Source organism: Pseudoliparis swirei, chromosome 21 (genome assembly GCF_029220125.1).
Source record: "Pseudoliparis swirei isolate HS2019 ecotype Mariana Trench chromosome 21, NWPU_hadal_v1, whole genome shotgun sequence".
Lineage (NCBI taxonomy): Eukaryota > Metazoa > Chordata > Actinopteri > Perciformes > Liparidae > Pseudoliparis > Pseudoliparis swirei.
The window spans coordinates 16,664,743-16,691,945 of record NC_079408.1 but is presented as its reverse complement, the minus strand read 5'-3'; the positions used below and the strand labels follow the sequence as shown (position 1 = coordinate 16,691,945).

At 42.4% G+C, this 27,203-nt stretch overlaps 3 protein-coding genes across 33 annotated transcripts in view; 2 read left to right on the top strand and 1 right to left on the bottom strand.

Moving 5' to 3' along the window:
• The window catches only part of ank2b (ankyrin 2b, neuronal), a 219,178-nt gene extending 204,946 nt beyond the window's left edge, over nt 1-14,232 (top strand). For 16 of the 18 annotated variants that reach the window (XM_056442737.1, XM_056442738.1, XM_056442742.1 and 13 more), the window contains 6 exons: nt 7,207-7,299; nt 8,074-8,157; nt 8,297-8,461; nt 10,776-10,964; nt 11,151-11,242; nt 12,453-14,232. In XM_056442737.1, coding sequence (XP_056298712.1) covers nt 7,207-7,299; nt 8,074-8,157; nt 8,297-8,461; nt 10,776-10,964; nt 11,151-11,242; nt 12,453-12,654 — 825 coding nt within the window. In that variant the 3' untranslated portion in view covers nt 12,655-14,232. The remainder of the gene's footprint in view (nt 1-7,206; nt 7,300-8,073; nt 8,158-8,296; nt 8,462-10,775; nt 10,965-11,150; nt 11,243-12,452) is intronic. The other 2 variants (XM_056442740.1, XM_056442744.1) reach the window with 2 other exon arrangements.
• LOC130211756 (uncharacterized) lies at nt 971-7,283 on the top strand. The gene is made up of 2 exons (XM_056442751.1): nt 971-4,809; nt 5,133-7,283. Exons 1-2 carry the CDS (start codon nt 1,000-1,002, stop codon nt 6,009-6,011), a joined length of 4,689 nt encoding a protein of 1,562 aa, XP_056298726.1. The 5' UTR covers nt 971-999; the 3' UTR covers nt 6,012-7,283.
• A 2,415-nt stretch (nt 14,233-16,647) lies between the features above and the next one.
• Nucleotides 16,648-27,203, bottom strand: part of camk2d1 (calcium/calmodulin-dependent protein kinase (CaM kinase) II delta 1) — a 94,191-nt gene continuing 83,635 nt past the window's right edge. For 12 of the 14 annotated variants that reach the window (XM_056442945.1, XM_056442944.1, XM_056442949.1 and 9 more), the window contains 4 exons: nt 25,494-25,569; nt 25,291-25,385; nt 18,267-18,495; nt 16,648-17,840 (listed from right to left, as the gene is read on the bottom strand). In XM_056442945.1, the coding sequence (XP_056298920.1) occupies nt 17,837-17,840; nt 18,267-18,495; nt 25,291-25,385; nt 25,494-25,569 (404 nt within the window). In that variant the 3' untranslated portion in view covers nt 16,648-17,836. Of the gene's footprint in view, nt 17,841-18,262; nt 18,496-25,290; nt 25,386-25,493; nt 25,570-27,203 lie in introns of those variants that run through there. The other 2 variants (XM_056442947.1, XM_056442952.1) reach the window with 1 other exon arrangement.

Genomic DNA, 27,203 nt, shown 5'->3' with positions numbered 1-27,203 from the left:
AGGAAATTGAGTTATGTTACCCAATGTCCTTTGAAGATCGATCTTCTCCTGAATCGTTGACATTTCTGACTAAAGAAAGAAGACTTTCTCCTGATTCCCCTGTACCTGACTTCAGTCAGGCTTTGCCAGGGACTGATCCTGAGTTTAATTATTATAGGACATGGACTCCTGAATCAGAGGCTTCAGAACTAGGATATTCTCCTTTGAATTTACAGATGTTTGCTATTGAGAATAGAGCAGCATCTCCTGGTTCAAATGCATCCAATGATGAATTTAGACCTCTTTCACCAGACTCACCCATTCCTGAATTCATACCAGCACTACACGAGTTTACCGTATCACATATGGACTTGAGGTCTTGTTCCACTGATTCAGTGTTGTCCGATATTGAAAAGGGAATTGAGTTATGTTACCAAATGTTCATAGAAGATCGATCTTCTCCTGAGTCTTTGACATCTCTGACTAAAGACAGAAGACTTTCTCCTGATTCCCCTGCACCTGACTTCAGTCAGGCTTTGCCAGAGACTGATCTTGAGTTTAATGCTTACAGGACATGGACTCCTGAATCTGAGGCTTCAGAACTAGGATATTCTCCTTTGAATTTACAGATGTTTGATTTTGAGAACAGAGCAGCATCTCCCGGCTCAAGTGCATCCAACGATGGATTTAGACCTCTTTCACCAGACTCACCCATTCCTGAATTTACACAAGCACTACAAGAGTCCTGCGTTTCACTTATGGACTTGAGGACTTGTTCACCTGAGTCAGTGTTGTCCGACTTTGACGAGGAAATTGAGTTATGTTACCCAATGTCCTTTGAAGATCGATCTTCTCCTGAATCGTTGACATTTCTGACTAAAGAAAGAAGACTTTCTCCTGATTCCCTGTACCTGACTTCAGTCAGGCTTTGCCAGGACTGATCCTGAGTTTAATTATTATAGGACATGGACTCCTGAATCAGAGGCTTCAGAACTAGGATATTCTCCTTTGAATTTACAGATGTTTGCTATTGAGATTAGAGCAGCATCTCCTGGTTCAAATGCATCCAATGATGAATTTAGACCACTTTCACCAGACTCACCCATTCCTGAATTCATACCAGCACTACACGAGTTTACCGTATCACATATGGACTTGAGGTCTTGTTCCACTGATTCAGTGTTGTCCGATATTGAAAAGGGAATTGAGTTATGTTACCAAATGTTCATAGAAGATCGATCTTCTCCTGAGTCCTTGACATCCCTGACTAAAGACAGAAGACTTTCTCCTGATTCCCCTGTACCTGACTTCAGTCAGGCTTTGCCAGAGACTGATCTTGAGTTTAATGCTTACAGGACATGGACTCCTGAATCTGATGCTTCAGAACTAGGATATTCTCCTTTGAATTTACAGATGTTTGATTGTGAGATTAGAGCAGCATCTCCTGATTCAAATGCATCCAATGATGGATTTAGACCTCTTTCACCAGACTCACCCATTCCTGAATTTACACAAGCACTACAAGAGTCCTGCGTTTCACTTATGGACTTGAGGACTTGTTCATCTGAGTCAGTGTTGTACGACTTTGACGAGGAAATTGAGTTATGTTACCCAATGTCCATTGAAGATCGATCTTCTCCTGAGTCCTTGACATCTCTGACTAAAGACAGAAGACTTTCTCCTGATTCCCCTCTACCTGACTTCAGTCAGGCTTTGCCAGAGACTGATCCCAAGTTTAATACTTACAGGACAAGGTCAGAGGCTTCAAAACTAGGATATTCTCCTTCGACTTTAAAGATGTTTGATTTCGAGAAAAGAAGTGCATCTCCTTGTTCAAGTGTATCCAACGATGAATTTAGACCTCTTTCATCAGACTCCCCCATTCCTGAATTCATACCGGTACTACAAGAGTTTACCGTATCATATATGGACTTCAGGACTTTTTCCACTGAATCAGTGTTGTCCGACATTGACGATGAAATTGAGTTATGTTACCCATTGTTCATAGAAAATCGATCTTCTCCTGAGTCTTTGACATCTCTGACTAAAGACAGAAGACTTTCTCCTGATTCCCCTGTACCTGACTTCAGTCAGGCTTTGCCAGAGACTGATCCTGAGTTTAATACTTACAGGAAATGGTCTCCTGAATCTGATGCTTCAGAACTAAGATATTCTCCTTTGAAATTACAGATTTTTGATTTTGAGAACAGAGCAGCATCTCCCGGTTCAAGTGCATCCAACGATGGATTTAGACCTCTTTCACCAGACTCACCTATTCCTGAATTTACACAAGCACTACAAGAGTCCTGCGTTTCACTTATGGACTTGAGGACTTGTTCACCTGAGTCAGTGTTGTCCGACTTTGACTCGGAAATTGAGTTATGTTACCCAATGTCCTTTGAAGATCGATCTTCTCCTGAATCGTTGACATCTCTGACTAAAGACAGAAGACTTTCTCCTGATTCCCCTCTACCTGACTTCAGTCAGGCTTTGCCAGAGAGTGATCCCAAGTTTAATACTTACAGGACAAGGTCAGAGGCTTCAAAACTAGGATATTCTCCTTCGACTTTAAAGATGTTTGATTTCGAGAAAAGAAGTGCATCTCCTTGTTCAAGTGTATCCAACGATGAATTTAGACCTCTTTCATCAGACTCCCCCATTCCTGAATTCATACCGGTACTACAAGAGTTTACCGTATCATATATGGACTTAAGGACTTTTTCCACTGAATCAGTGTTGTCCGACATTGACGATGAAATTGAGTTATGTTACCCATTGTTCATAGAAAATCGATCTTCTCCTGAGTCTTTGACATCTCTGACTAAAGACAGAAGACTTTCTCCTGATTCCCCTGTACCTGACTTCTGTCAGGCTTTGCCAGAGACTGATCCTGAGTTTAATGCTTACAGGACATGGACTCCTGAATCTGAGGCTTCAGAACTAGGATATTCTCCTTTGAATTTACAGATGTTTGATTGTGAGATTAGAGCAGCATCTCCTGGTTCAAATGCATCCAACGATGAATTTAGACCTCTTTTGCCAGACTCACCCATTCCTGAATTGACACAGACACTACAAGAGTCTACTGAAGCAACCATCAATAGCACTGTTTTATTAACAACAAAGTCTCCTATCTTTGCTGAAAAATCAGCGGTCATCTTAGCTCAGTACAATGTTATTCATGATGCAGAGCTATGGAAGCTAATTTCTCAAGTACATGATCCTCAGTATGCGGGAGACACTTTCAGCACTAAAACAGGGTTTATGCAATTAATTGCCAATACAATAGAACATGAGAGGATTGTTCAAGATGATGATCAAGATACTAAAGTAAAAAATAAAAATGAGCTTGATGTCACTGGTAGAGTACTACCTTTAGAGGAAGCATATCACTTCACTTCAACAGATTCAACCACAGCCGAGGATGGTTATCTTTGCACTTCAAATGTAAAAGTAATATCTGAAGAACCTGATTCAGAGTTACCATTGCCAATGATTGAACACATTGGGTGTTCTGGGGCAGCGCTATATAGACAGACTCTGTATACATTTGAAATAACTGTCCCAGAGGCGCAAACTGAGTCAGATGCTGGTTGGGTGGTAGCTGACACAGAGGATGATGATCTACGCAATTCACCAGAATTGTTGACAGACTTTAAACCCATGTCCTCCACTGCAGTCATGGTTATGGAATCGAGAGCATCATCACCAGAAACTGTTACATCAGATGGTGAGTTTAGACCACTTTCCCCAAATTCCCCCATACCTGACTTTACAAAAGCAATGCTAGAGTGTGTATCGTTCCTGAGATCGGCATCATATTCACCTGAAACTTTACTTTCAGATATAGATTATGTGGCATTTGGAAATTTGGAATCTCAGTTTGCAGAATGCATGCCATCATTGCCAGTATGTGTACTGTCAGAGTATGAGAATAAGAGAGAAAGGGTGTTGTCTTCTCAGCCACTGCCTGAATACAGACCAATGTCGCTTGAATCAGCTATACAAATGGATGACAAAAGAGCATTGTCTCCAGAATCAATGCCTGAGTTTAATGAGAATATGTCACTTTCTCCAGACTCTCCCATCCCTCAGTTTACAGTATCATTGGAGTACACGCCTACATATACCTGTAGGTCATCATCACCTCAATCAATAATTTCAGATTCAGAGTGGGAGTATATGGTCACATCATCAAGAGACACTGAAACTGACAGACCATCTTCATGTGAATCTATTTCATCTGTCAATGAGTTCAGTCAACTATTGCCTGACTCACCAGTACCAGATTTTATGAAAATATTGTCCTCTTATTTTATGGATGGTCATAGATCATCGTCACCAGTGTCTCTGTCATCAGACTCTGAGTTTGTTGCTCTACCTATTGATTGTTGGATTGATGATAGCTCAAGGCCACTGAGCCCTGAAACTGTCGAGTCAGAGAAGGAATTAGGCTTTTATTGTGAAGGTACTGAACTTTTGAGTTATGTGACATCTCCTTTATTACCTGGTCAGTCTTTGTCATTACCCAACAAAGGGCCATTGGCTGAGTCATCATTATTAATTCAAACTAGTGAGACAAAGTCTAAGAAAGTACATGTTAATCCTGATTGTCAAGAAATGACAGGACTACAATCAGAAGTTTTATCATACGAATCGATGCAGCGTGAAGCTGAAAGGATCTCAACTCTACAAACAACGGTTTGTGAGGAAGACTTTCAGAAAGACTTTCTTGTGAAACCATCACCAGTTCAAGATGCAAAAAGAAAGGTGACAAAGATCCCACACATGAATTCTGGAGAATTAAAGAAGACGACAGTCTCACAAAGGGTAAGACTGAGAGCATGACAAGCAAGAAAAGACTATTAACACATCATTTGGATGAAACATATAACTGCTTTAATGAACAAATAACCAAATGGAGTGCAGTTGCATCAAATGTGTCTAGACTTTGTACGACATGTCCTTCAGTTCTTATTTATTCATCTGACACGAATCCCCTTTAAAAGTTGCATGACATGGCTTCACAAGATTGCCCGATTGAGATATTGGCTGTAAGCGAAAATAATCATTGCACAGTGGCACTAACCTTGTACTCTGATTTTTTTAAATGTTTGGAAACCTATCTAGATCATGTTCATATTCCCTTACAGGCTCCTGCTCAGACTTCAGAGGAAACACAGTTTCAAACAGACATTGAGTTGTATGACCCAAACTCAGACACAACCCACAGAGCTGTGACTCCAAATCTACCTGCGTCTGAAAATATATCATGTTTAATGTTGGGCTTATCACAAGGGCACCCAGAGAGAGAGTTCTCCTCTAATAAAGCACAGCCCAGTGAGCTTTTCTCCCCCATATCAACTCAGTTTTTGGCACCACCAGATGATGAAGCCATATTTTTAGGACGCCAAACCCTGAGAGTTTCTCAATACAGCAAAGCCTCTTTTAATGATTTGAGTCCAGAGTCTTCAGTGTTCAGTGGCTCAATGTCAGCTCAGGATGTGACTGAAGCCACCGCCAAGAGAGAGTATGAAAATGCTGAAGATTTAGAATTGTCACCAGACTTTACACTCTCCAAATTTGAGAAAACCGTCTCTGAATTTGAATGCGAGGATCCAGAAATCCAACCAAAAGAACTCAGTAGAAGATTGGAATCTCCAGAGCACTCGGACTCAGATGTGGAGTTCTTCGAGTGCAGCCAAGACGTCTCTCACTTCACTGAACCAGAAGAAGTGAAACTGGAACATGGGATTACCTATCATATTTCTGAACCCCCGTCCCCAATGCCTGGGAGTAGCCCTGACGATGTCTTCCTGAAAGAAAACCTTCAGTACACTGCTCATCCTTTCCTCCAAGTGCACGATTACAATCGCTTCTCATCTAGCAGTGAAAGTCTCAGTGCATTTGCTTGTAATTCGGAGGAGTCACAGGAGGGCAACCTCCCCTTGTGTGAGGAGCTGCCGTCACGAGATCAGGCAGGGTTTTACGATGATGATGATGACTTCCTGGTCAGGGTAAGGGAAGGTTGAGCATGAGCAGAGTGCTGCACTGACTTTTTGTTCAAGCCTGGCCAGATGTGTTGCTGTGGGCGTGCGTTTAAGACTCAGAAGATAAACTTCACTTTAAAGAGGTTGACGAGTGCTTTTGAGTGCATGGGTGACTAAAGGTTCAAGGAAATAACACATTAACAATGTGATGTCATCAGTAGGTGAAAATGCGGTTGCCATTGTGGGTGTGATGCATTTGCAGTTCCTCATTTTCAAGTCCGCATTGGTGACATTTACAAGCTGGTGTGCAGAACTAATGTTCTTCTATATAATTCTTTGTTCACACTTGCCCCCGTTTGCATCCTTTGATTCGTCCTTGTTGTACGGATCAGTGTGCAAAGTATACTTCATGTAAGGAAAATAACAGTATATTTTGATAGGGCATGTCTCCCTATGGTCTGTCCCCATGTTATTGAGTCTATGGGGCATGCTGACGTTGCACTTGTGAAGTCCATTGGAGAGATTTGGGGGAACAAAGAACTCAAACCAAACAAAGGATGCCTCCTACAGCTTTGTAAATCATGTTTACACATGGGAAGTAAACACAGAAAGTAGGGATAATCATGTGGTCTAACTGCATACGGTTTTACATTCGGGGACATTTTTGTGCCTCCTGTCCAGAGTTGTGCAAAGCTGTGAGCTGGACCCGATCCGTTACCCTCAATTATCTCTAAACATATTCCAACATGCAACCTGACCCACAAACAGATATACCGCACTATAAAAGCTGGGCAGTACAGACAAAAGCTAGAGGGTTGGAAGATGGCCTGTGGATTGCACAGGCTAAAATCAATTATGCTGTGTCTCAGTGTAAAAGCATTACATTTAGTTTTCTGAAGGATATTTGGTACCAGGATCCTTGTTGTCCCTGTGCTGCTCATAATTTATGAAAGTTTCAACAGATCAAGATGAAATAATGATCACTTAATTTGAATGTGTATCTGAGACATCCTGTATCATGCACGGTGTTTCCCATCCTTCCACGTTTATTTAATTTGTATGTTTTTTGTATAATTGTTCCTTCTCTTCATCTCACATCACTATTGTGTACAGTCTTTTATGTTTACTTTTCCATGTGTCTGTGGCACATGAACCATAAAGAGTGAGTATCAGAGAAGAGAAGGGACAGCTGCTTGTAACTGTGTAGACCTGATGCTGGTTGTGTGCGCTCTCCCAGGAGATAACAGAGGAGCTAGGGTTGCTGTCTTCTGATAGCTCAGAGGAGGAGGTGCTGACTACCAGGGTGGTCCGACGCAGAGTTATCATCCAGGTAAACTGACGCTGTGAAGCCCTCGTGCACCTTGGGTATTGCAGGGTTTGTGGGGACCAGCGGTTTAGCTTGACTCACCGGGTTCATAATATTATACAGATGTCTCCGGTTTCTGCAATGCAAAAAGTAAATGTTCTAAATTTGGAAAAGGGACTTTAAACTATTCTTTGGTTGTTGTTGTTCACTTGTTTCTGCACACGCTTTCATTTTTCTTCTTCATGTCTGTCATTTTATTTATCCTGTGAAAGAAATTAAAGTCCGAAAGTGTAACATTTTATATTTTGTGACTTTGGCACCCCCTTCAATTCAATTCAGTGTATTTTGCATAGCCCAATATCACAAAAAACGAATTTGCCTCAGGGCTTTACAATCTGTACACATACGACATCCCTGATCTTTGACCTCACATCGGATCAGGAAAAACTCCCAAGAAATAGAATAAACCCTTCCACAGGAGGCATCAGACCCAGCCAGGTCCGATGGGGAGGAAGCAGAGTTGTGTGATGGAAATTCATCCATAAGGAGAGAGAGAAGAGGAGATAGGTGCAGCATATCTAAGGGCTGGACCAAGTTAACCTGATTCTGCCCTAACTATAAGGGTAGTTTACGACCTTGTTGTAGTAAACTAATCAAAATGATCTGACCGTAAAGTAGACCGTAGATGTGGTTACTTTATATCACATTTTGTTTGAAATACTTTCTCTGATGCAAAAAAATATTGTTTAATTTCCCAGTGACATGTGAAGTGATGGAATGTGTTCCTTCCCTTGACAGGCGGATAACCTACCTGAGATCCCAGCACACAGCGTCACGGAGGAGAAGTACACAGATGAGCACGGCAACATGGTGGTGAAGAAAGTAAGATTCCAAACATGTCCATCAGGATCTGATCAGCATTCACACTTTCAAATCAGTGATATTCATTCTCAATGATGAACTATGTTTACACTGTACAGCTTTTACAGCAAAGTTATCACCTCCTTGTTTCATCCATCAGATCACTCGGAAGGTGATTCATAGATATGTGTCGGCAGACGGCATGGAAACAAAGGAAGTGACCATCGAGGGCTCACGCCAGGAGTCGATGCAGATTGAGGAGGGAGACTCGGTGTCCAGGGTGGTGAAGAGGACCGTGCTCCACAGTGGAGGAGACCAAAAGGAGGTCAGCGATCCATATGTTTTAAAGCAGCACCACTTTAATCATAACTTCATTATGTGACCCGAACACAGTCGTTTATCATTCCATGACAATGTGTGTGACAATCAAGTTTTTTTATTTATATTTAGATCTTGAAAAGAGTTATTTTGTTGCATTCTTCAATGCAGCAAAATAAAGTATTACGTTTTAAAATACTTCTGACAAAAATAAAAAAATGCAACACTATGATCAGAGAATTAAAAAAGTACTCATGAGGATCTGTGAGACATATCAGCTTCTCATGCATGAGAAGCTGATATGCCTCACATTTAAAGTTTTTACCAAAACTAACTAGCAAATATCACTAACTAAGTAAAATTACATAACATGTTTCACTTTAACTCACTATTTTATGTTTAATGTGTGCTAATCATCATGTCTGATAAATACGTATTCAGCTGCTTATCATAGCTCCATATCATTTAAAGAGACTAGCATAACCCAGCCAACACATTGAATCTGTGAGGCTGGGGTGCTTCAAGCTAAATGCTAACATTAGCAGGCTAACGTGCCTATGCAATGACGATGCTTAAATGCAAATATTATTTTATTTAACTTTTTATTTATTAGAACACGACAAAACATTGTAAATGACAAAAAGAAAATGAAATCTGTTGATTATTTTTTCGATTAATCGGATAAATAACAATAAAACTGTAATTTTCAACCCTTTATTCAAAACAGGGTTCGTACGGTCATGAAAAACCTGGAAAACTCATGGAGTTTTTAAATGGCTATTTCCAGGCCTAGAAAAGTAACTGAAAAAAAAAAAATCCCACCATTTTTGGAAAAGTAATGCAAATGTTTTATATTCAAATGTTAATTTACACGGAATATATACTGTATGCCTTTTAATTATCATTGTTAGTTTAAATAGTACATCTTCTCACTTGTTCATGTATACACAGAGTTTTCACAAAATGTTTAATCATGGAAATGTGGTTTAAAGTCCTGGAAAGGTCCTGGAGATCCACTGGTCAGCATGTGGATGAACCCGTCACAAACAGAACTGAACAGAAGAGTTTACTCAGCCGACTATTTGTCGGTGAGGGGGCGGGGCTTATCTCCTTTGCCTTTCTCCGTGGAAAAATATTTTTCGCCATCCGCAACGGAATAAATAACCACTTTTTCTACGTTATACTTCTTGTGGAAATGCCACACACGTCGTGACATGTAGCGCCCTGGTGTCTGGGTTCATAACGTCACCCGTAGGCGCACGCAGCTCCGTGAATGTCTCCGACTACGTGAAGGACTTCCGCATCCAGCGCCACGTGAGCAGCAGCAGCCAATTAGATTCATCAACAGAGGAGCAGCTCAGCGCTGATTGGCTCTCACAACGCAGCGTTCTCTCCTCTCCGCTCCGCTCTGGTTTCTCCTGCGCCGCTCTGCGCTCAACTCAACTTTGTTTATACTCCGCGACTTATTGAGTGCCGTAATAATCGAGCGACACAACGAATCGATAATAAAATTCGTTGCCAACTAGTTTAATAATCGATTTTTAGCGATTTTATCGATTAGTTGTTGCAGCCCTACATAAAAGTAAATTGAAGTTTTTCCCAGACGACAACACTCGATACCACATAAAAGTCGTCGGTACGCTCCACATAGCACATAACCGTCGGTGCTGTGATATCTTCTTGTCTTCTCTCCAGTTGACCTTTTCGGAGCCCCCGGCCTCGGGAGCCGCCGCCGCTGTAACGGAATTCAGAATTGGCAGCCTGGAAGAGCTTCTACAATAATACAATCCACAGTCTGCTATCGTTCTCTCCTTTAGGGAGACGTTTATTCACTGATCAAAAGCAAAGTACAAACGCTCACCAGCGATTGCAATGACACGGGGAGCTCTCTCTCAACATGCACGTTGAGCCCAAAAACACACTCTCCCCCAACTTAAGGTTCAACCTTTTATACACAGATCTCGTTACAGGTCCATATCCCACCCCCTGACCTCGTCTTGGCTCTGGATTGTTAGGAGAATTCACTCCTACCCCCGGGTGGGGGCTATCTGTCGGCCGCCCTCTTGGCATGTGTAAATACTGACAGCAAGTGTGAATGTTGAATACTGTTAGGCGTGTAGTTACCCTTGAGCTGCGACAGCATATCTCTCTCTCAGGCATATTTCTAGCTGCAACGTGCCGTCTCTTCTGATGTTTTGCCGGAACCTAGACATTACGGTCCTTTCAATAAATCAGATTAATATGAACACATAACCACATAAAAGTCGTCGGTACGCTCCACATAGCACATAACCGTCGGTGCTGTGATGTCTTCTCTCCAGTTGACTTTTTCGGAGTCCCCGGCCTCGGGAGCCGCCGCTGCGTCAGAGTTTGAGGTGGAGCAAGTGCAAGGTCGAAAGGTCAGCAAGGTTGTCAAGACGACGGTGGTGAGAGGCGAGAGGATGGAGAAGCACACGGGCGACGACTCGCTGGCTGCGGATCTCCCTTCAGCCAGACAGGACTTTGAGAAGGTCAGTGGGTCCAGAAAGTAATAAGAACTCTATGAAAAGACGATTTAAAACATGCGCTAAGTGTCTCCTCGTCATGAGACTAAGAGTACAATGTTACGATGTTTGTGATAACTGGTCAGTCATTTCCAGTGTCTCTCCTCTCTCCTCCTCTTTCTGATCCGTCTCTCCTCCCTCGCTCCCCCCCAGGCATTGAGTTATGCTGGAGGCTTTGGGAAAGTGCTCCTGCCTCATGTAGTAGAGAGTGAGGTTGTGCAGAATGACGGTTCTGTGGTTAAAAGGTCAGCCAGCAGCATGGGAAAGTGACCATAGAGACTGGTGTGCCGTTAGCAGAGTTTAACCTTAAAGCATGGTGTGACCTCTAACTATACAGTCAACACATGTTGTACATACGGGTTTATTTCATTTCGCAGCCTTTTGTTGGCAAATGCAATTATTTCCCAACTAAAGCAAGTGTTGCATTAGGACGAGGTTGTGGCCTGTGTTTGTTTCAAGTCTCTTTATCTTCTGAGAAATGCATTTTATGTTACTGGAGCATGGAAACATGTAGAAGTGTACAGCTGACAATATTACAATTAAATGATCAAACTGAAATCTAATTTTGCATTTAAGTATGATATTTAATCAAAATCCAAATTGCATTTATGCTTTCAAATTTAACAGACAATTAGCAGTCAATTGTCAATAGAAATCTGTCAGGAACGCCATTTTTACCAATACGCAATTTATTAGATAATACCACTTTACATACACGTGGTCTGTATACTTTTTTGTCAACTCATTTTTAACTCCAGCAGTAATTATGTAACTCAAGATATAAAATACACTACCGTTCAAAAGTTGAGGGTAACTTAAAAATATCCTTATTTTTCAAAGCAATGTTCCTTCAAATGAAGATAACATTAAATGAATCATAAATACACTCGATACATAGCTAATGTGGTAAATGACTATTCTCTGGTACTTAATGAAATATCTCCATCGGTGTGTAGAGGCCCATCTCCAGTGTTCTAATGGTACATTTTTGTTATCTCCTTAATTCAATTCAATTCAGTTTATTTGTATCGCCCAATTTCACAAATTACTAATTTGGGCAGTGGCGTAGTTAGTAGCAGGAATTCCACGACCCAGAAGACCCTTAGAAGACTAACGGAGGGTTAGAAAACACTCGATAACCCTTTGAATGTCAGCGCAGCTGAAAACAGTTATGCTGGTGAGTGAAGCTATCAAACTGGCCTTCCTTTGAGCGACAAGTTTAAAGAACACAATTGTGAGTTTTCATGGAAAACACCAAATGGTCTGGGGAACCCCAAACCTTTGAATGCTAGTGTATGTTTGAGTTTTGTATTGTACGTATGATTTAGTGATATCATGTCAGCCTAATATTATATTAGGAGCACTGCATGTCCACGGATAGTGAGTATGAAATGTGGCTTGTTTATCGCCGATGACCCGCGTCTGTTTCGTGACGCTTCCTTCTTGTTCTTGCAGAAGCCAGATGCGTAAGTCTCTGACCCAGAAGAGGACCGTGGTGCGGGACGGCCAGGGGAAACACGTGCACCTGGAGCACCTGGAGGACCAGCCCGACGCCCTGCAGCCCGACGCCCTGCAGCAGCACCTGCACCGCCTGCTCCAACGCTACTGTGAGGACGACCACGAGGAGGAGGAGGAGGAGGAAGAGAACTTCCACTGACCTTCCACTAAAGCCTCTGGTGATGTCACAGGTCTCCCTCATATCGTCCTCGCCAATCACTGGATTCAACTTTTTATTTCTTCTTTTTGTTGACGCTGTGACACTCCTTCCTTCCCTCCTTCCGTCTTTCCTTTCTTCCTTCCTTCCTTTCTTACTTCCTTCACATTGTGTTTCATTTGCTCTTTTTGTGACCAAAGATGGAACCCTTCATTTCGGTTGGATGATGATTCTCGGTTACCGAAGCTGGAACAAAGGTCAAAGGGGGCATCTTGGACACGCCACTTCTTCGATAAACATTTGTACATAGAGAAGATTAAAATCATGCTTGGACTGGAGGGGGGAAAAATCAAAGGAATTCAAAGCATTTACTAGATTCTCCCACCTTGACCTGCTGTACAGCTGGAGAATGGCCACCGTACAGACAAGATTAGTGTTGCTGAGTGAAAGTGAACCATGGACTTCCCCCCCGCCCGCTGATCTGTTTACAAAGGTGTGTGTGCGCACGCTGTTTGTTTTCCCGTGTGTGTGTGTGTGTGTGTGTTCCTTAGAGCGTTACAAGTCGGATATATGTTTGATCCAATGGATTATGGGAGATTTAGTAGTATTTTGGAGGAAGAATCATACTCATGGCTTTTCCGAATTTACAGTTTCCCATTTTATCGTGCATCGTGACTCATAAAAGAGGATGATAGTTTATATTTAGATTCTAGCTCATCATTTCTGCCTGTTGTCAACTGTCATCATGTGTGATGCTTTGATGGAAGCTTAAATTTCATTTTGGCCACTCAATTATTTCTCCAAAGTATGAGGCGTTCTCATCATAATCCTATTTATTAATAATAAACCAAAAAGGCACCAAAAAGTGACATCGCTTTATCTGAGCTAGGGATCATATTTAAAAATAACGCTGTTTCTTGGCTTACAGACATCCGTAGAAACTCAATTGAAGGAGGTATCATGAGCATTTATTATAACTAAATCATGTACACCAGAGGTCCCCAACCTTTTTTGAGCCACGGACCGTTTCCGTGTCAGAAATTATTTTCACGGACCGGCAATATAAATGACGTAATAAATATGACGTCATACAATTATACGAAGGGCATAAAGTGCCAAAACTACAACTCATCATTACGCCGAATTAGTGTGAGCCGTGCTTGTTTACCTGCAACGAGCCGCTAATGGAGACGGCGACACAGACGTGTGTTTTGTCATTAGAACACCCGCAGAGTTGTTGTGTGAAATGTCCCTTAAGGCCACCGTCATTTGCATCTTGAACAAATTTTCTTCTGAGTGTGGTGTGTGAGAGAGAGAATGTGTCCTGAAGATAAAAAAACGACCGTGTTTGATCAAGTGTATTTAACGATACGATCGTCTTGTGTTCGACCCGATGGAAGAATTGTCAAAAATGTAAATCACTGATTTGATAAATGAGCATCTTGTTTTCATGCTAAGAAGAATATAAACATACTAACAGTGCAAATATCTACGCGGGCATGTATGACGTAACAATAAAACCTGGAATGCTACCAAGCAGCTGCAGCATAATGCAGAACAATAAACTGTATACGAGTCAAACGGAGTGATGTCGTTCTTTCTTTTTAAGTCCACTGTTGGTCTCTGTGCAGGCTAAACATCCGTTTCAGCGCATAAAAACAAAAACATGCAGCTTTGATGCAGTAATGAGATGAAAGCATCAGGTATTCATGAAAATATCAAACTTGTAAATCTTGTGTTCTGAGACACATCATTTTGTGGAAAACCAAGAAAAAGTGTAGTCTTTTGGAAAATGCACTGTTGGTCTGCAGCTTTGAAGCAGTAACGTTATGAAAGCATCAGGCAGTAAATTGATGTATTTGATCGAGTATTCATGAAAATATCAACACATTTGTAAGTCTTGTTTTCTGAGACACATCATTTTGTGGAAAATATGTTTTCTTTAGAAAAATCTAACAGATCAAACTGGTAAGTCTTGATCCACTTTTGGTCTCTGTGCAGGATGAAAATCAGTTTAAGCGCATAAAAACAAGAACATGGAGCTTTGAGGCAACAAAGTGAAGAAAGCATCAGAAGATTTTAACCTTTTCATGACCATGACCTTTGACCCGATCGATCCCAAAATCTAATCAATTGGTCCCCGGATAATAACCAATCATCCCACCAAATGTCATGTGATTCAAGACCTTTGACCTCCTCCCCAGTCATGAAAAACAGGCTCCGCCCCTGTCACGAAAAACAGGATACGCCCATGTTACGAAAAATAGACCCCTCCCCCATCACAAAAAGACTCCGCCCCATAACGGAAAACAGGCTCCGCCCCCGTAATGAAAAACAGGCTCCGCCCCCGTAACGCAAAACAGGCTCCTCCCCATCACAAAAAACAGATTCCGCCCTTGTCCCGAAAAAGCAGGCTCCTCCCCCATCACGAAAACCAGACTCCGCCCCCGTCATAAAAAACCAGGATCCACCAGTCACAAAAAACAGGATCCACCCCCGTTACAAAAAACAGGCTCCACCCCCGTCACAAAAAAAGACTCCGCCCCATAACGGAAAACAGGCTCCTCCCCAGTCACAAAAATCAGGCTCCGCCCCGAAACGAAAAGCAGGATCCGCCCCCGTCACAAAACAGGCTCCTCCCCGTCACAAAAATAGACTCTGCCCCCATAAAGGAAAACAGGCTCCTCCCATGTTAAAAAAAATAGACTCCTCCCCAGTCACAAAAACAGGCTCCACCCCCGTCACAAAAAACAGGCTCCTCCCCAGTCACGAAAAACAGGCTCCGCCCGTCACGAAAAACAGGATCCACCCCCGTCACAAAACAGGCTCCTCCCCAGTCACGAAAAACAGGCTCAGCCCGTCACGAAAAACAGGCTCCACCCCTGTCACGAAAAACAGGATCCGCCCCTGTCACAAAACAGGCTCCTCCCATGTTACGAAAATTAGACTCCTCCCGTCACAAAAAAAGACCGCCCCATAACGGAAAACAGGCTCCTCCCCCGTCACGAAAAACAGGCTCCGCCCCCGTCACAAAACACAGGCTCCGCCCTGTAACGAACAGGCTCCTCCCCGTCACGAAAAACAGACTCCGCCCCCGTCACGAAACACAGGCTCCTCCCCAGTCACGAAAAACAGGCTCCGCCCCTGTCACGAAAAACAGGACCCACCCCCGTCACAAAACAGGCTCCTCCCCAGTCACGAAAAACAGGCTCAGCCCGTCACGAAAAACAGGCTCCACCCCTGTCACGAAAAACAGGATCCGCCCCCGTCACAAAACAGGCTCCTCCCATGTTACGAAAAATAGACTCCTCCCCTGTCACAAAAAAAGACCGCCACAAAACGGAAAACAGGCTCCTCCCCCGTCACGAAAAACAGGCTCCGCCCCCGTCACAAAACACAGACTCCGCCCCCATCACAAAACACAGGCTCCGCCGCGTAACGGACAACAGGCTCCTCCCCCGTCACAAAAAACAGACTCCGCCCCCGTCACGGATGTCCACGGATAGTGAGTATGAAATGTGGCTTGTTTAACCCCGATGACCCGCGTCTGGTACATGACCTTCACAGGAAGCCGCGCTGTTTCGTCACGCTTCCTTCTTGTTCTTGCAGAAGCCAGATGCGTAACTCTCGGACCCAGAAGAGGACCGTGGTGCGGGACGGCCAGGGGAAGGACGTGCACCTGGAGCACCTGGAGGACCAGCTACGATCATCTTTTTGTGTACGACCCGATAGAAAAATAAAAGCATTGTCAAAAATAGAAATCACTGATTTGATAAATGAGCAGCTTGCTTTCAGTGCAAATATCTACGTGGGCATGTATGACATAACAATAAAACCTGGAATGCTATCAAGCAGCTGCAATGCAGCGCAATAAACTGTATACAAGTCAATCGGAGTGATGTCGTTCTTTGACAGGACGATCACAGCAGTGACGATAATAATCCAGACCATAATAATACGGCTTTGACATTTAGAAAAGGAAACAAGAGCATACCATTTCCTTTGGCATATATCACTTTTTATTATTTCTTAAACATACATCAGGTTAGTGTCCCATCACCAATATCAAAGCAGATAAAAACAAAATGTATGATTTGCAAAACAATCCAAAAACATGATCCTCAGAGGACACCCTGTGACGTCATCTTCAAGCTTTGCCCGTGCTTTGATCCCGGCATTAATTGTCCCATTAGTTTTATATTCACATCATCCTAATCTGAAGTGTAATAAATATGAACCTTAAGATACGTATCTGCACGTGATGGAAACAATCCCCTTTCCCTTAACAGTGATTATAAAATATCATAATAGTTACATAACAATAACTTGAATAATGATGGAAATTCTGTCTAAAAATTGAATTCCTTAATTATAAAAATATGAATGTCTCACGTGGTGCTGTAAAACATTGGCATACACCAGTCAGACATAAGGAAAGCATTAATAATGACACGTGGCATCGACATTACAATATCAAATAAAAATCACATTAGTTCCTTAATGTATGAAAATGTGATTCGACTGGAAAGAGTGGCAGAACTGTAATTTATACATTCTATCTTATCGATACAATTATTCTGTGATGATGCTCAAAAACACGTTTCAATTGATTTTCCCTTATAAAACATGAAGTTAAAATTCCTTGTAAACATACTATTTCTGTAAAATGAGCCGACTCAGTTCATATGGATACTGATAAAGATTAATCAAAGAGAGATTCACATCGATTATCAAAGCACGCCACTAAAACTAAAGCACGCTTATTAACCTTTGATAGATTGTCATAAGCCGATATGTGGCATTTATTGGTCATTGTGCCGAAAGGCAAAAACATCACAACAGCTCAATATGTGCACTATTCAAAACAAAAGGTGGAAGTTTCACATATTTCAACAGGCAAATAAAAATGAATCATCTGGCTCCTCTATTTTAAACATACTTATCTATAAAACTCCCATAATGCAACACCACACACTCTCACTACAAAATGTTATTGTACATGTTGAAGAAAAGAAAAAACCGAGGGTGAAAACTTCAACATGTACAATCATTTTCGGTCCCAGCGGTGATAATATGTAAACATCACACTGAGAGGGCGGAGCTCTAGCTAGTGTGGGCAGGGATTGGCTGAGGGACTTGACGGACACTCGGTAGCTTGTCGGACTGTTGCAGGCTGGACGTGTCCTCAACTGAAACACAGATTATTACAGATGAAACTCCACGTGCCGCTTGATATTTCTATTTAGAATTGTATTAAGTCATTAAAGTGGACTTAATATGAATAAGTACTCAAGTTACATTTGTACTAGTGCACGTGAAGACATTTAAAGTACAAATGAAAGTTTGACTTTCAGGAATGGCTGCAATCAATTTATATTTCACACAATAAATCAATGACTTATGTGCTATATGGTTTAATATGACCTTTAGACTCTTTCCAAGGTGAAGCTAGGACAACATTTAGGATAAATAGGGATTATATATTCAAGTTCAAAGTTGAGTGTCTACTTCATATTGTTCGCCAATTAATATGTTTACAATCCATATGCTTTACTACAGATGCAGATACATACAGTAAATATATGTATAGACTAGACAGAGGAGGCGGGGCTTACTTGGCGGGCACGGTGGGAGCGCCCGAGCGGTGGAAGTGGATGTTCTGCCACTTGCCGTCGCGGCGCTGCCAGATGCGCGTCTCCTCCGCCTGCGCGGTGCGTGGCACGCCGCCGCCGTCCATGTACTGCGTGAGGCGGATGTAGGCGACGCAAGCCCCCTCGTCCCCGATCAGGTGGACGTGGGGGTTGAGCAGGATGGTGTGAATGGGCTGCTTCCCCTTGGACAGAGCTGCAGGGGGGGATGTCATGACATCATCAGTCAGAGTAGAAATAGAAGAGAACCAAAGTTCTGAAGGTTTCAGTATTTAAATTACTGGGAGATAAATGAAGTTTAGTTGTGTGGAGTTTAAAGGGTGTGTGAAAAAAAGCCTTATTGATTTACTTCAATAAAGATCATACCTGCAAACTCATGAGGGGTGAATTACAGTTTTCTTGAGTTTTTTTTAGTTACCACACCACATCCACATTGTTTGATGAAGCCTCAAAGCATTTAGAACTACAACTATGGTCATTTTATTGTTCTGACCACAAATCTAAATAATGATAATAAACAGTTTAAGAACAAAAGGTCCTCCGTTTTGACTAAGCCCTATAATGATAGTAATAACAAATATACATTGTCATTATATATAATATGGTTAAAGTCATTCATGAACCAACATATTTTTTTTTTGGCCTGAACAAGTCTCAAAGGACTTTTCCTTGAGTCTGTTCTTTCTCTACCTGTTGTCACGATACTAACATTATAACTTCAATACGATACCTGCCATAAATATCATGATACCCGATACGAGAATTCAATACAATACCATAAAAACAATATACCATAAATACGAGACTGGTATATTTATCTATAATAATAATAATTAAAACATCTGTATGGTTCACTTTTTACCAACTTTTTCAACACTTAACAAATGGCAGTAATATTAGTATTAGCCCACAGCAAGATATTAATGAAACTACATGGTGCCACCATAGCATTGATTATACACTATGTGGCCTTTTATCTGACTAGATGATACAGAGTTCATCAATGAGCAGCTGTAGAGTTACATAACTTTACAGACTGTCTGCATTGTAGACAAAGAACTGAATCATTTCACTTCTGGAATCATCTTATTATTATTTTTTAAGCCGAAGACGGTCTCAACAGCTCCGCCACTTAATGCCACTCGCTGTGAGCGCTGCGCAGCGCAGTGCGTGCAGACAGCTTGACACGGAGAAGCGCGTGCACTGTGATCCGGCGCTCGTTTAATGAAGTATCGATACTAAAAATATGCAAAATCATATCGTTTTTAACGTACGGGTACTTTGTTAGTATCGATACACCGTGCAACATGTCAGCAGCAAATGTAGCGGCTGACATTCACGCTAACCCGAACCCCCAAACGATGTCGACATCTTAACGCTGATTGGCCAAGACTCGACACGTCCCATCAAAGATGTTTTATTGCGAAGAGCACCGCATCACATGTTCTCCGTGTCTCACTGCAATCTCATAAAAGTCGGCCGGCCAGTTGACCCCCCCCCCCCCCCCCACCCTAAAACAAAAACTTCGGATCTACATGATTCACGTGGATGAACTATTTTGATTTCAAAATGGTGAAATTCACCAAAAGGTGACAAGTTTGCAGGTATGAAAGATAAAAAATTTAAATTAACTTTGGTCTTTGTTGTTTGATACATACATCTAATTTTATCGAGGGAAGCTGAAACTTGAAAAGCTTAAATGGTGGCATTGTTTAAAACGATCAGTTCACTATAAAACGTTTTACAACTTTTAAGTCTTTTAATGTCTTTTTTCAACACCGAGCACCACAAATTAAACTCCATGCGCTTATCCCTAGCTCTTTATATTAAAGGGGGAAGAAAATAATCTGAGATCTCTCAAAAGTCGGCATGGATATATACCACAAGAGTTCATACATCAGGCACATCTTGTCTCAAAAAGATGCAGAAAAATTGGTTCACGCGTTCGTTACTTCCAGACTGGATTACTGCAACTCCTTATTATCAGGCTGCTCTATAAATCTCTTAGGTCAACTCCTTATTATCAGGCTGCTCTAATAAGTCTCTTAGGCCCCTCCAGTTGATCCAGAATGCTGCAGCTCGTATTCTCACTAAAACTAAGAAAAGAGATCACATCACTCCTGCACTAGCTGCTCTGCACTGGCTCCCCGTAAAATCAAGAATCACTTTTAAAATTCTTCTCTTAACGTACAAAGCCTTGATTGGTGATGCACCATCATATCTTAAGGAGCTTGTAGTACCATATTTCTCCACTAGAGAGCTGCGCTCACCAGTGGTGTATAGTAACGAAGTAGAAATACTTCGTTACTTTACTTAAGTAGTTTTTTTGGGTATCTGTACTTTATTTTACTACTTATATTTCTGTTTACTTTTACTTTTACTTCACTACATTTTGCAATGAAAACTTGTACTTTTACTCCGATACATTTCCCCTGAAACAGTTTCGTTACTCGTTACTACGGGAAAAAATAATCATGAGAAACATCGGGGACTGTTGTGGAACACGCCGCAGCGCACCTGAACGCAGCACGAACACCAGGTTGGGACTCAGTCGTCCTTGCCGCGTTCTTTCTCTTCCCAGTGATGCCCAGGATGTTAGCGAGCGAGCGGCTACAGACACGACTCATTTCATGTGGAGCAGCAATGGAAGCTACTCGAACAACCACGGGGACCAAGATCAACGTCCGTGGCCATATTTGGGCGAACTCTTTTCTTTTGTCGGAGTGAAAGTTTCTTCCTACCGGATGAAGTGCCTCTCATGCCGACCGAAAGCTACGGAGATACTGGCCTTCAACAACTCACCAACCTCAGGAAACACATTGAGGTAAATTAAGATTAATCCCATGAGCCGCAACGTTAATGTTTAGTCATCATAAACCTGTTAAGATATCTAGCAGTGTTGTCCTCAGGATTGGAGTACGATATATCTTTGGCAGGAGAGGGGAGGCAGGTGTCTGATTGTCCTACGCATGGTGTACGTTAGGCTAACGTTCGCTAGCTATCGTCAATTAAATGAGACAATTAGCGTGAGTGGAGCAGACGGATCTCTAGCGAGTTAATGAGCTGAAGAAGTGTTGACAGTTGTGAAAATGTGTTGATTGGAGTCATCTTAGCTATAATATAATGCTAATCATTACAGCATTATTATCATTATTTGTATTAATATTATAAGAGTGACGGTCCAGTAATGGCGACGATATTGATTTGGGACTGTTGTTGTGTTTAACTACAGAGATACAAGTGCATATTCACAAATCAACTCTGGATGCACGGACAGTGCATGAAACTAAATGTATAAACCTCAAATTAAAACAAACTATTTTGTACTAAACTGTTGGTTGGGGTCATGACATGTTAGGAAGTGTTATTAATTCTATCATGTCTGTAATACTCTCACTTTATTTCAGGAATGGACTACATCAAGCAGCACATGGAAGAACCCTCCCTGCAGCTATGTGATGCCACCAGGTCCAGTTCATCTGATGAAGAGGACTTCTTCTTCATTATCTCAAGCGCATGACAGCAGCAAACAGCTGGATGGAGACGTGGATCACGTTGACTTGCTGAAATGCTTCCCAACTGTGTGCTGCTGTCTGTGAAGCTAGACACACTCTACCTGCACCATCAGGGCCTGTGAAGCTAGACACACTCTACCTGCATCAGGGTCTGTGAAGCTAGACACACTCTACCTGCACCAGGGCCTGTGAAGCTAGACACACTCTACCTGCATCAGGGCCTGTGAAGCTAGACACACTCTACCTCCACCAGGGCCTGTGAAGCTAGACACACTCTACCTGCATCAGGGTCTGTGAAGCTAGACACACTCTACCTCCACCAGGGCCTGTGAAGCTAGACACACTCTACCTGCATCAGGGCCTGTGAAGCTAGACACACTCTACCTCCACCAGGGCCTGTGAAGCTAGACACACTCTACCTGCATCAGGGCCTGTGAAGCTAGACACACTCTACCTGCACCATCAGGGCCTGTGAAGCTAGACACACTCTACCTGCATCAGGGCCTGTGAAGCTAGACACACTCTACCTGCACCATCAGGGCCTGTGAAGCTAGACACACTCTACCTGCACCATCAGGGCCTGTGAAGCTAGACACACTCTACCTGCATCAGGGCCTGTGAAGCTAGACACACTCTACCTGCATCAGGCCTGTGAAGCTAGACACACTCTACCTGCATCAGGGCCTGTGAAGCTAGACACACTCTACCTGCACCATCAGGGCCTGTGAAGCTAGACACACTCTACCTGCACCATCAGGGCCTGTGAAGCTAGACACACTCTACCTGCACCATCAGGGCCTGTGAAGCTAGACACACTCTACCTGCATCAGGGCCTGTGAAGCTAGACACACTCTACCTGCACCAGGGCCTGTGAAGCTAGACACACTCTACCTGCATCAGGGCCTGTGAAGCTAGACACACTCTACCTGCACCATCAGGGCCTGTGAAGCTAGACACACTCTACCTGCACCATCAGGGCCTGTGAAGCTAGACACACTCTACCTGCATCAGGGCCTGTGAAGCTAGACACACTCTACCTGCACCAGGGCCTGTGAAGCTAGACACACTCTACCTGCATCAGGGCCTGTGAAGCTAGACACACTCTACCTGCATCAGGGCCTGTGAAGCTAGACACACTCTACCTGCACCAGGGCCTGTGAAGCTAGACACACTCTACCTGCACCATCAGGGCCTGTGAAGCTAGACACACTCTACCTGCACCATCAGGGCCTGTGAAGCTAGACACACTCTACCTGCACCAGGTGAACGGCTCTTCAGCATCGCAGGACTCGTCTTCAGCCCCAGAAGAGCGACACGGAAATCTGTCCATTTTGAAAATCAACTTCTTTTGAAGATGAACAATACATTTTTCACTTTAAAGTGATGATTCTGGTTGTTACTTTTGGTTCTGCTTTTTTCTGTGTTAATTGTGTTTTTATATTTTAGTAATTTCATAGTATTCATATATTGCTAAGTTCATTCTAGCTCATACTCCTTGTTCATGGCGGCCACAGCACCCAAACAAATAAACTTAGGCATTATGCTTGATTCCACACTCTCCTTTAGGAGCCATGTTAAAATGATGTCGAAAACCATAAACTTCCATATACATAATTTTAAACAAATAAGAAACTCTCTATCGACTAATGCCGCTTTGCTGTTTTTACATTCTATGATACTCTCACGTGTGAGTTACTGCTTAACCAGTTGGTCTATGACAAGCTCAATAGTTATTAAACCGGTCGAACTACTCTATAAAAAAGCATTGAAAATACTGGATAAAAAACCATTTAAGTATCATCATTGCTATATTTTAACCAAATACAAAATGTTAAGTTTTAACAATTTTAGAAAATTCAGTGTGGCCTGTTTGATTTTCAAAATACTAAATGGCCTAGCGCCACCCCCCCTTAAAACCTTTATCAAACATCGATCTATTAACTCCACTCTGTCCACCAGAGCTGTCACAAACAGGGACTGTGAGGTCCCATTTAGAAAAACCCTGTTTGGGCAAAATGTGCTGTCCTTCAAAGGATGCATGATGTGGAACAGCCTACCTCCTTCTATAAGGGAAAGCCCCAGCCTGGTCACCTTCAAAGGCCACCTGAAGGCATGGCTCAGACTTCATCAGCCCTGTGACCATTAGAGTTAATCCGCACGGTATCCAAATGTCTTGCATGCACCTTTTTATTAATCTTTTTTTCTTCTTTTGTATTGCTGTACTGTCATGTGTGAAGTGATGTGTGCTTTCCATTTCACTCTGCTTGCATTCTTAAATTACATCAACCTGCCAAGGGACTACAGATGGAAACTAGCCTCCCGGCTATAATCTGGCATATTTACATGTACATTGTACTGTCAATCAATATGCACTGTCCCTTATTCTCTAAATAAATAAATAAAAATAAATAAACTTTATAATTCTCAAAATTCTGACCCTTTGTTTTTTTTATTAACAGCATTTACTTTTACTTTTACTTTCAATACTTAAGTACATTTAATATCAGAAAATTACTTTTGATACTTAAGTACAAAAAAAATCAGATACTTTAATACTTTTTCTCAAGTAGTATTCTCAAGTAGAATGTAGTAGAATGGGAGCCAGAGCCTTTGGTTATCAAGCTCCTCTTTTATGGAACCAGCTTCCACCTTCAGTCCTGGAAGCAGACACAGTCACCTCATTTAAGAGTAGACTTAAGACCTTCCTCTTTGACAGAGCTTATAGTTAGGGCTGAATCAGGTTCACCTGGTCCAGCCCCTTGATATGCTGCTATAGGCTTATAGCTGCTGGGGGACGTTTAGGATGCACTGAGCACCTATCTCCTCTTTTCTCTCTCCTTATGGGTGAATTTTCATCTCTCCATCACACATTACTAACTCTGCTTTCTCCCCGGAGTCCTTTTGACTTCACGTCTCATGGGGTCATCGGACCCTATGAGACGGCATCTGCCTGATGGATCATCGAGGTCTGGGTCGTGGAATTCCTGCTACCAACTACGCCACTGCCCTGTTGAGACTCCTCCCACTGTTGAGACTCCGCCCACTCCTCCTCCCCACCGCCATCTGCCTGATGGATCGTGGAGGTCTCCATCGTGGAATATGCCTACTATGAACTATTCATACACTCTGTCATATTCATTGAATGTATTTAAACTCTAAATCTGTCCTTCTGTACACATGACATCTATTGCACCTGTCCATCCTGGAGAGGGATCCTCCTCTGTTGCTCTCCTGAAGGTTTCTTCCCTTTTTTCCCCCTGAAGGGTTATTTGGGAGTTTTTTCTGATCCGATGTGAGGTTTTGGGGCAGGGATGTCTATGTGTACAGATTGTAAAGCACTCCGAGACAAATTTGTAATTTGTGAAATTGGGCTATACAAATAAACTGAACTGAATTGAATTGAATACTATCATGGTCAACCTAATTAATTATTTCATGATAGTTACAACTCAGATATAGAAGCAGGGTTTGTTAACCGTTCTCAAAGTAGAATCGGTGGAAGTCGGTGCCCTCCACCAAGTTGCCCAAGGCCTCGGGTTCAAAGGACGTGAGACCTGGGTCACAGATTTTCCTGGAAGAGATGCACAGCCACACAGAGAGTTTAGGTTTGACAGGTCGGACAGGTCGGACAGGTGAGTCACACATATGAGGTGGAATCAGTTCATACATCTGAACTCACGTGTAAGCTTCAAAGTCTCCATTGTTGATGGCCTCGATCAGCTGTTCCGTGACTTTAATGATTTCCTGCTTACGAGCTGAGAGACAAACCAACAGGAATAGAAGCACACAATAAAGTTATGAAAAGGATCCAACGTGGACCAGGTCCACAACGTGGACCCACAACACCCCGGGATAGAAATATAGCCTCACATTAGTCAGCATACAACATCTAAAGGACCTTTCATGCTCAGGAGGTGAGAAACAATGAATGGAAAGAATAAATGCAGCTAAAAAGAAAAGTACACACACGACTGACATGTACACTCAGGACACACACACACGCACACACACACACACGCGCACGCACACGCCGGCTCCCTGAACACAAACACTCGGCGGTCTCAGCTGAGCACCGATTGGCTCGAGCGACGACACGAGCAAAACGCAGAGTGCATAGAGGTGGAACATGCTCGCTGGTCGCTGGTGAGCGTTTTGGTTCCAGACTACGACGAGCAGCATCAGACAGGCTGGAGGCGACCCGGATGCCCTCCTCTGATTGGCTGCGTTCACAGTAAACAGAGACTTCGTACTGAGCAGGTTGACTGAGGCCGTCCGTTTCCTCATGGGGCCAAAAAGACTCTTTTTTTTTCTTTCAATCATTTTCTTTTAAGTTTTTACAAGTTACACCAGACAATCAAAAACGAATAAATACAAAATTACAAAACAACCAACTATACGGACATTCAGACAAGGAAGAAAAATAAATAAATAAAAAACAAACATAAATCATAATCTTCCATATTGAACCAACTATAACCATCATTCACAGAGTCACTTGGGTCCCAAGATTGCAACGCCTCTTCTTATGGTTTCGGCATAGTCCTCGCCAATAAAATCCATAAAAGGATTCCAGACGGAAAAGAACCCGTTCATGTCTCCTTGGAGGACATGCATGAGTCTTTCCAGCGGCAGCAGCTGGAGGACATTGTGAAGCCAACTACAGACAGACGGTGTGGTGCTGTCCATCCACTGCTGGAGGACAGACAGCCGAGCGCAGTACCACAGAAGACTGAGGATTCTCCTATGTCTGTTTAATACAGGGGAGGCAGAGTGTAGGCCTAGGATACATACGAGATGATTGAGCTCAATAGGACATTTTATTATGGAAGATATTTGGTTCCCAATTTCAATCCAAAAGTTATTAATTTCCGGGCAGAGCCAAATTAAATGCACATAAGTACCCACATGCTGCTTACACCTTAACCCTTGTGTTGCCTTCGGGTCAATTTGACCCGATTCAATGTTTAACCCTCCTGTTACCTTTATATTTTCTAACATATTTTACCCTTGAGGTCAATATGACCCCAGCTATTAAAATCTCCAGAAAATTATTAGAATTAATATTGTTTTCCAAGTTTAAGTGTGAGGTACTTTATGTTTGTTTGTTGACTCCCGAAAGAACACCGACATTAAACATTGAATCGGGTCAAATTGACCCAAGGCGACAGGAGGGTTAAATATTGAATCGGGTCAAAATGACCCGAAGGCAACACAAGGGTTAAACATATGCCAGAACAGTCTTTGTCATGTTTGCTCCTAGTATATGGGGCAGTTTGTAATTTCTGTATAATTTTTAATTGAATTTCTTGTGATTTGTAACTACTACATATTTGTTTAGTATTTAACATGATTGTTTTCCATTGGTGATCGGTAATTGTAGTTTTAAGAT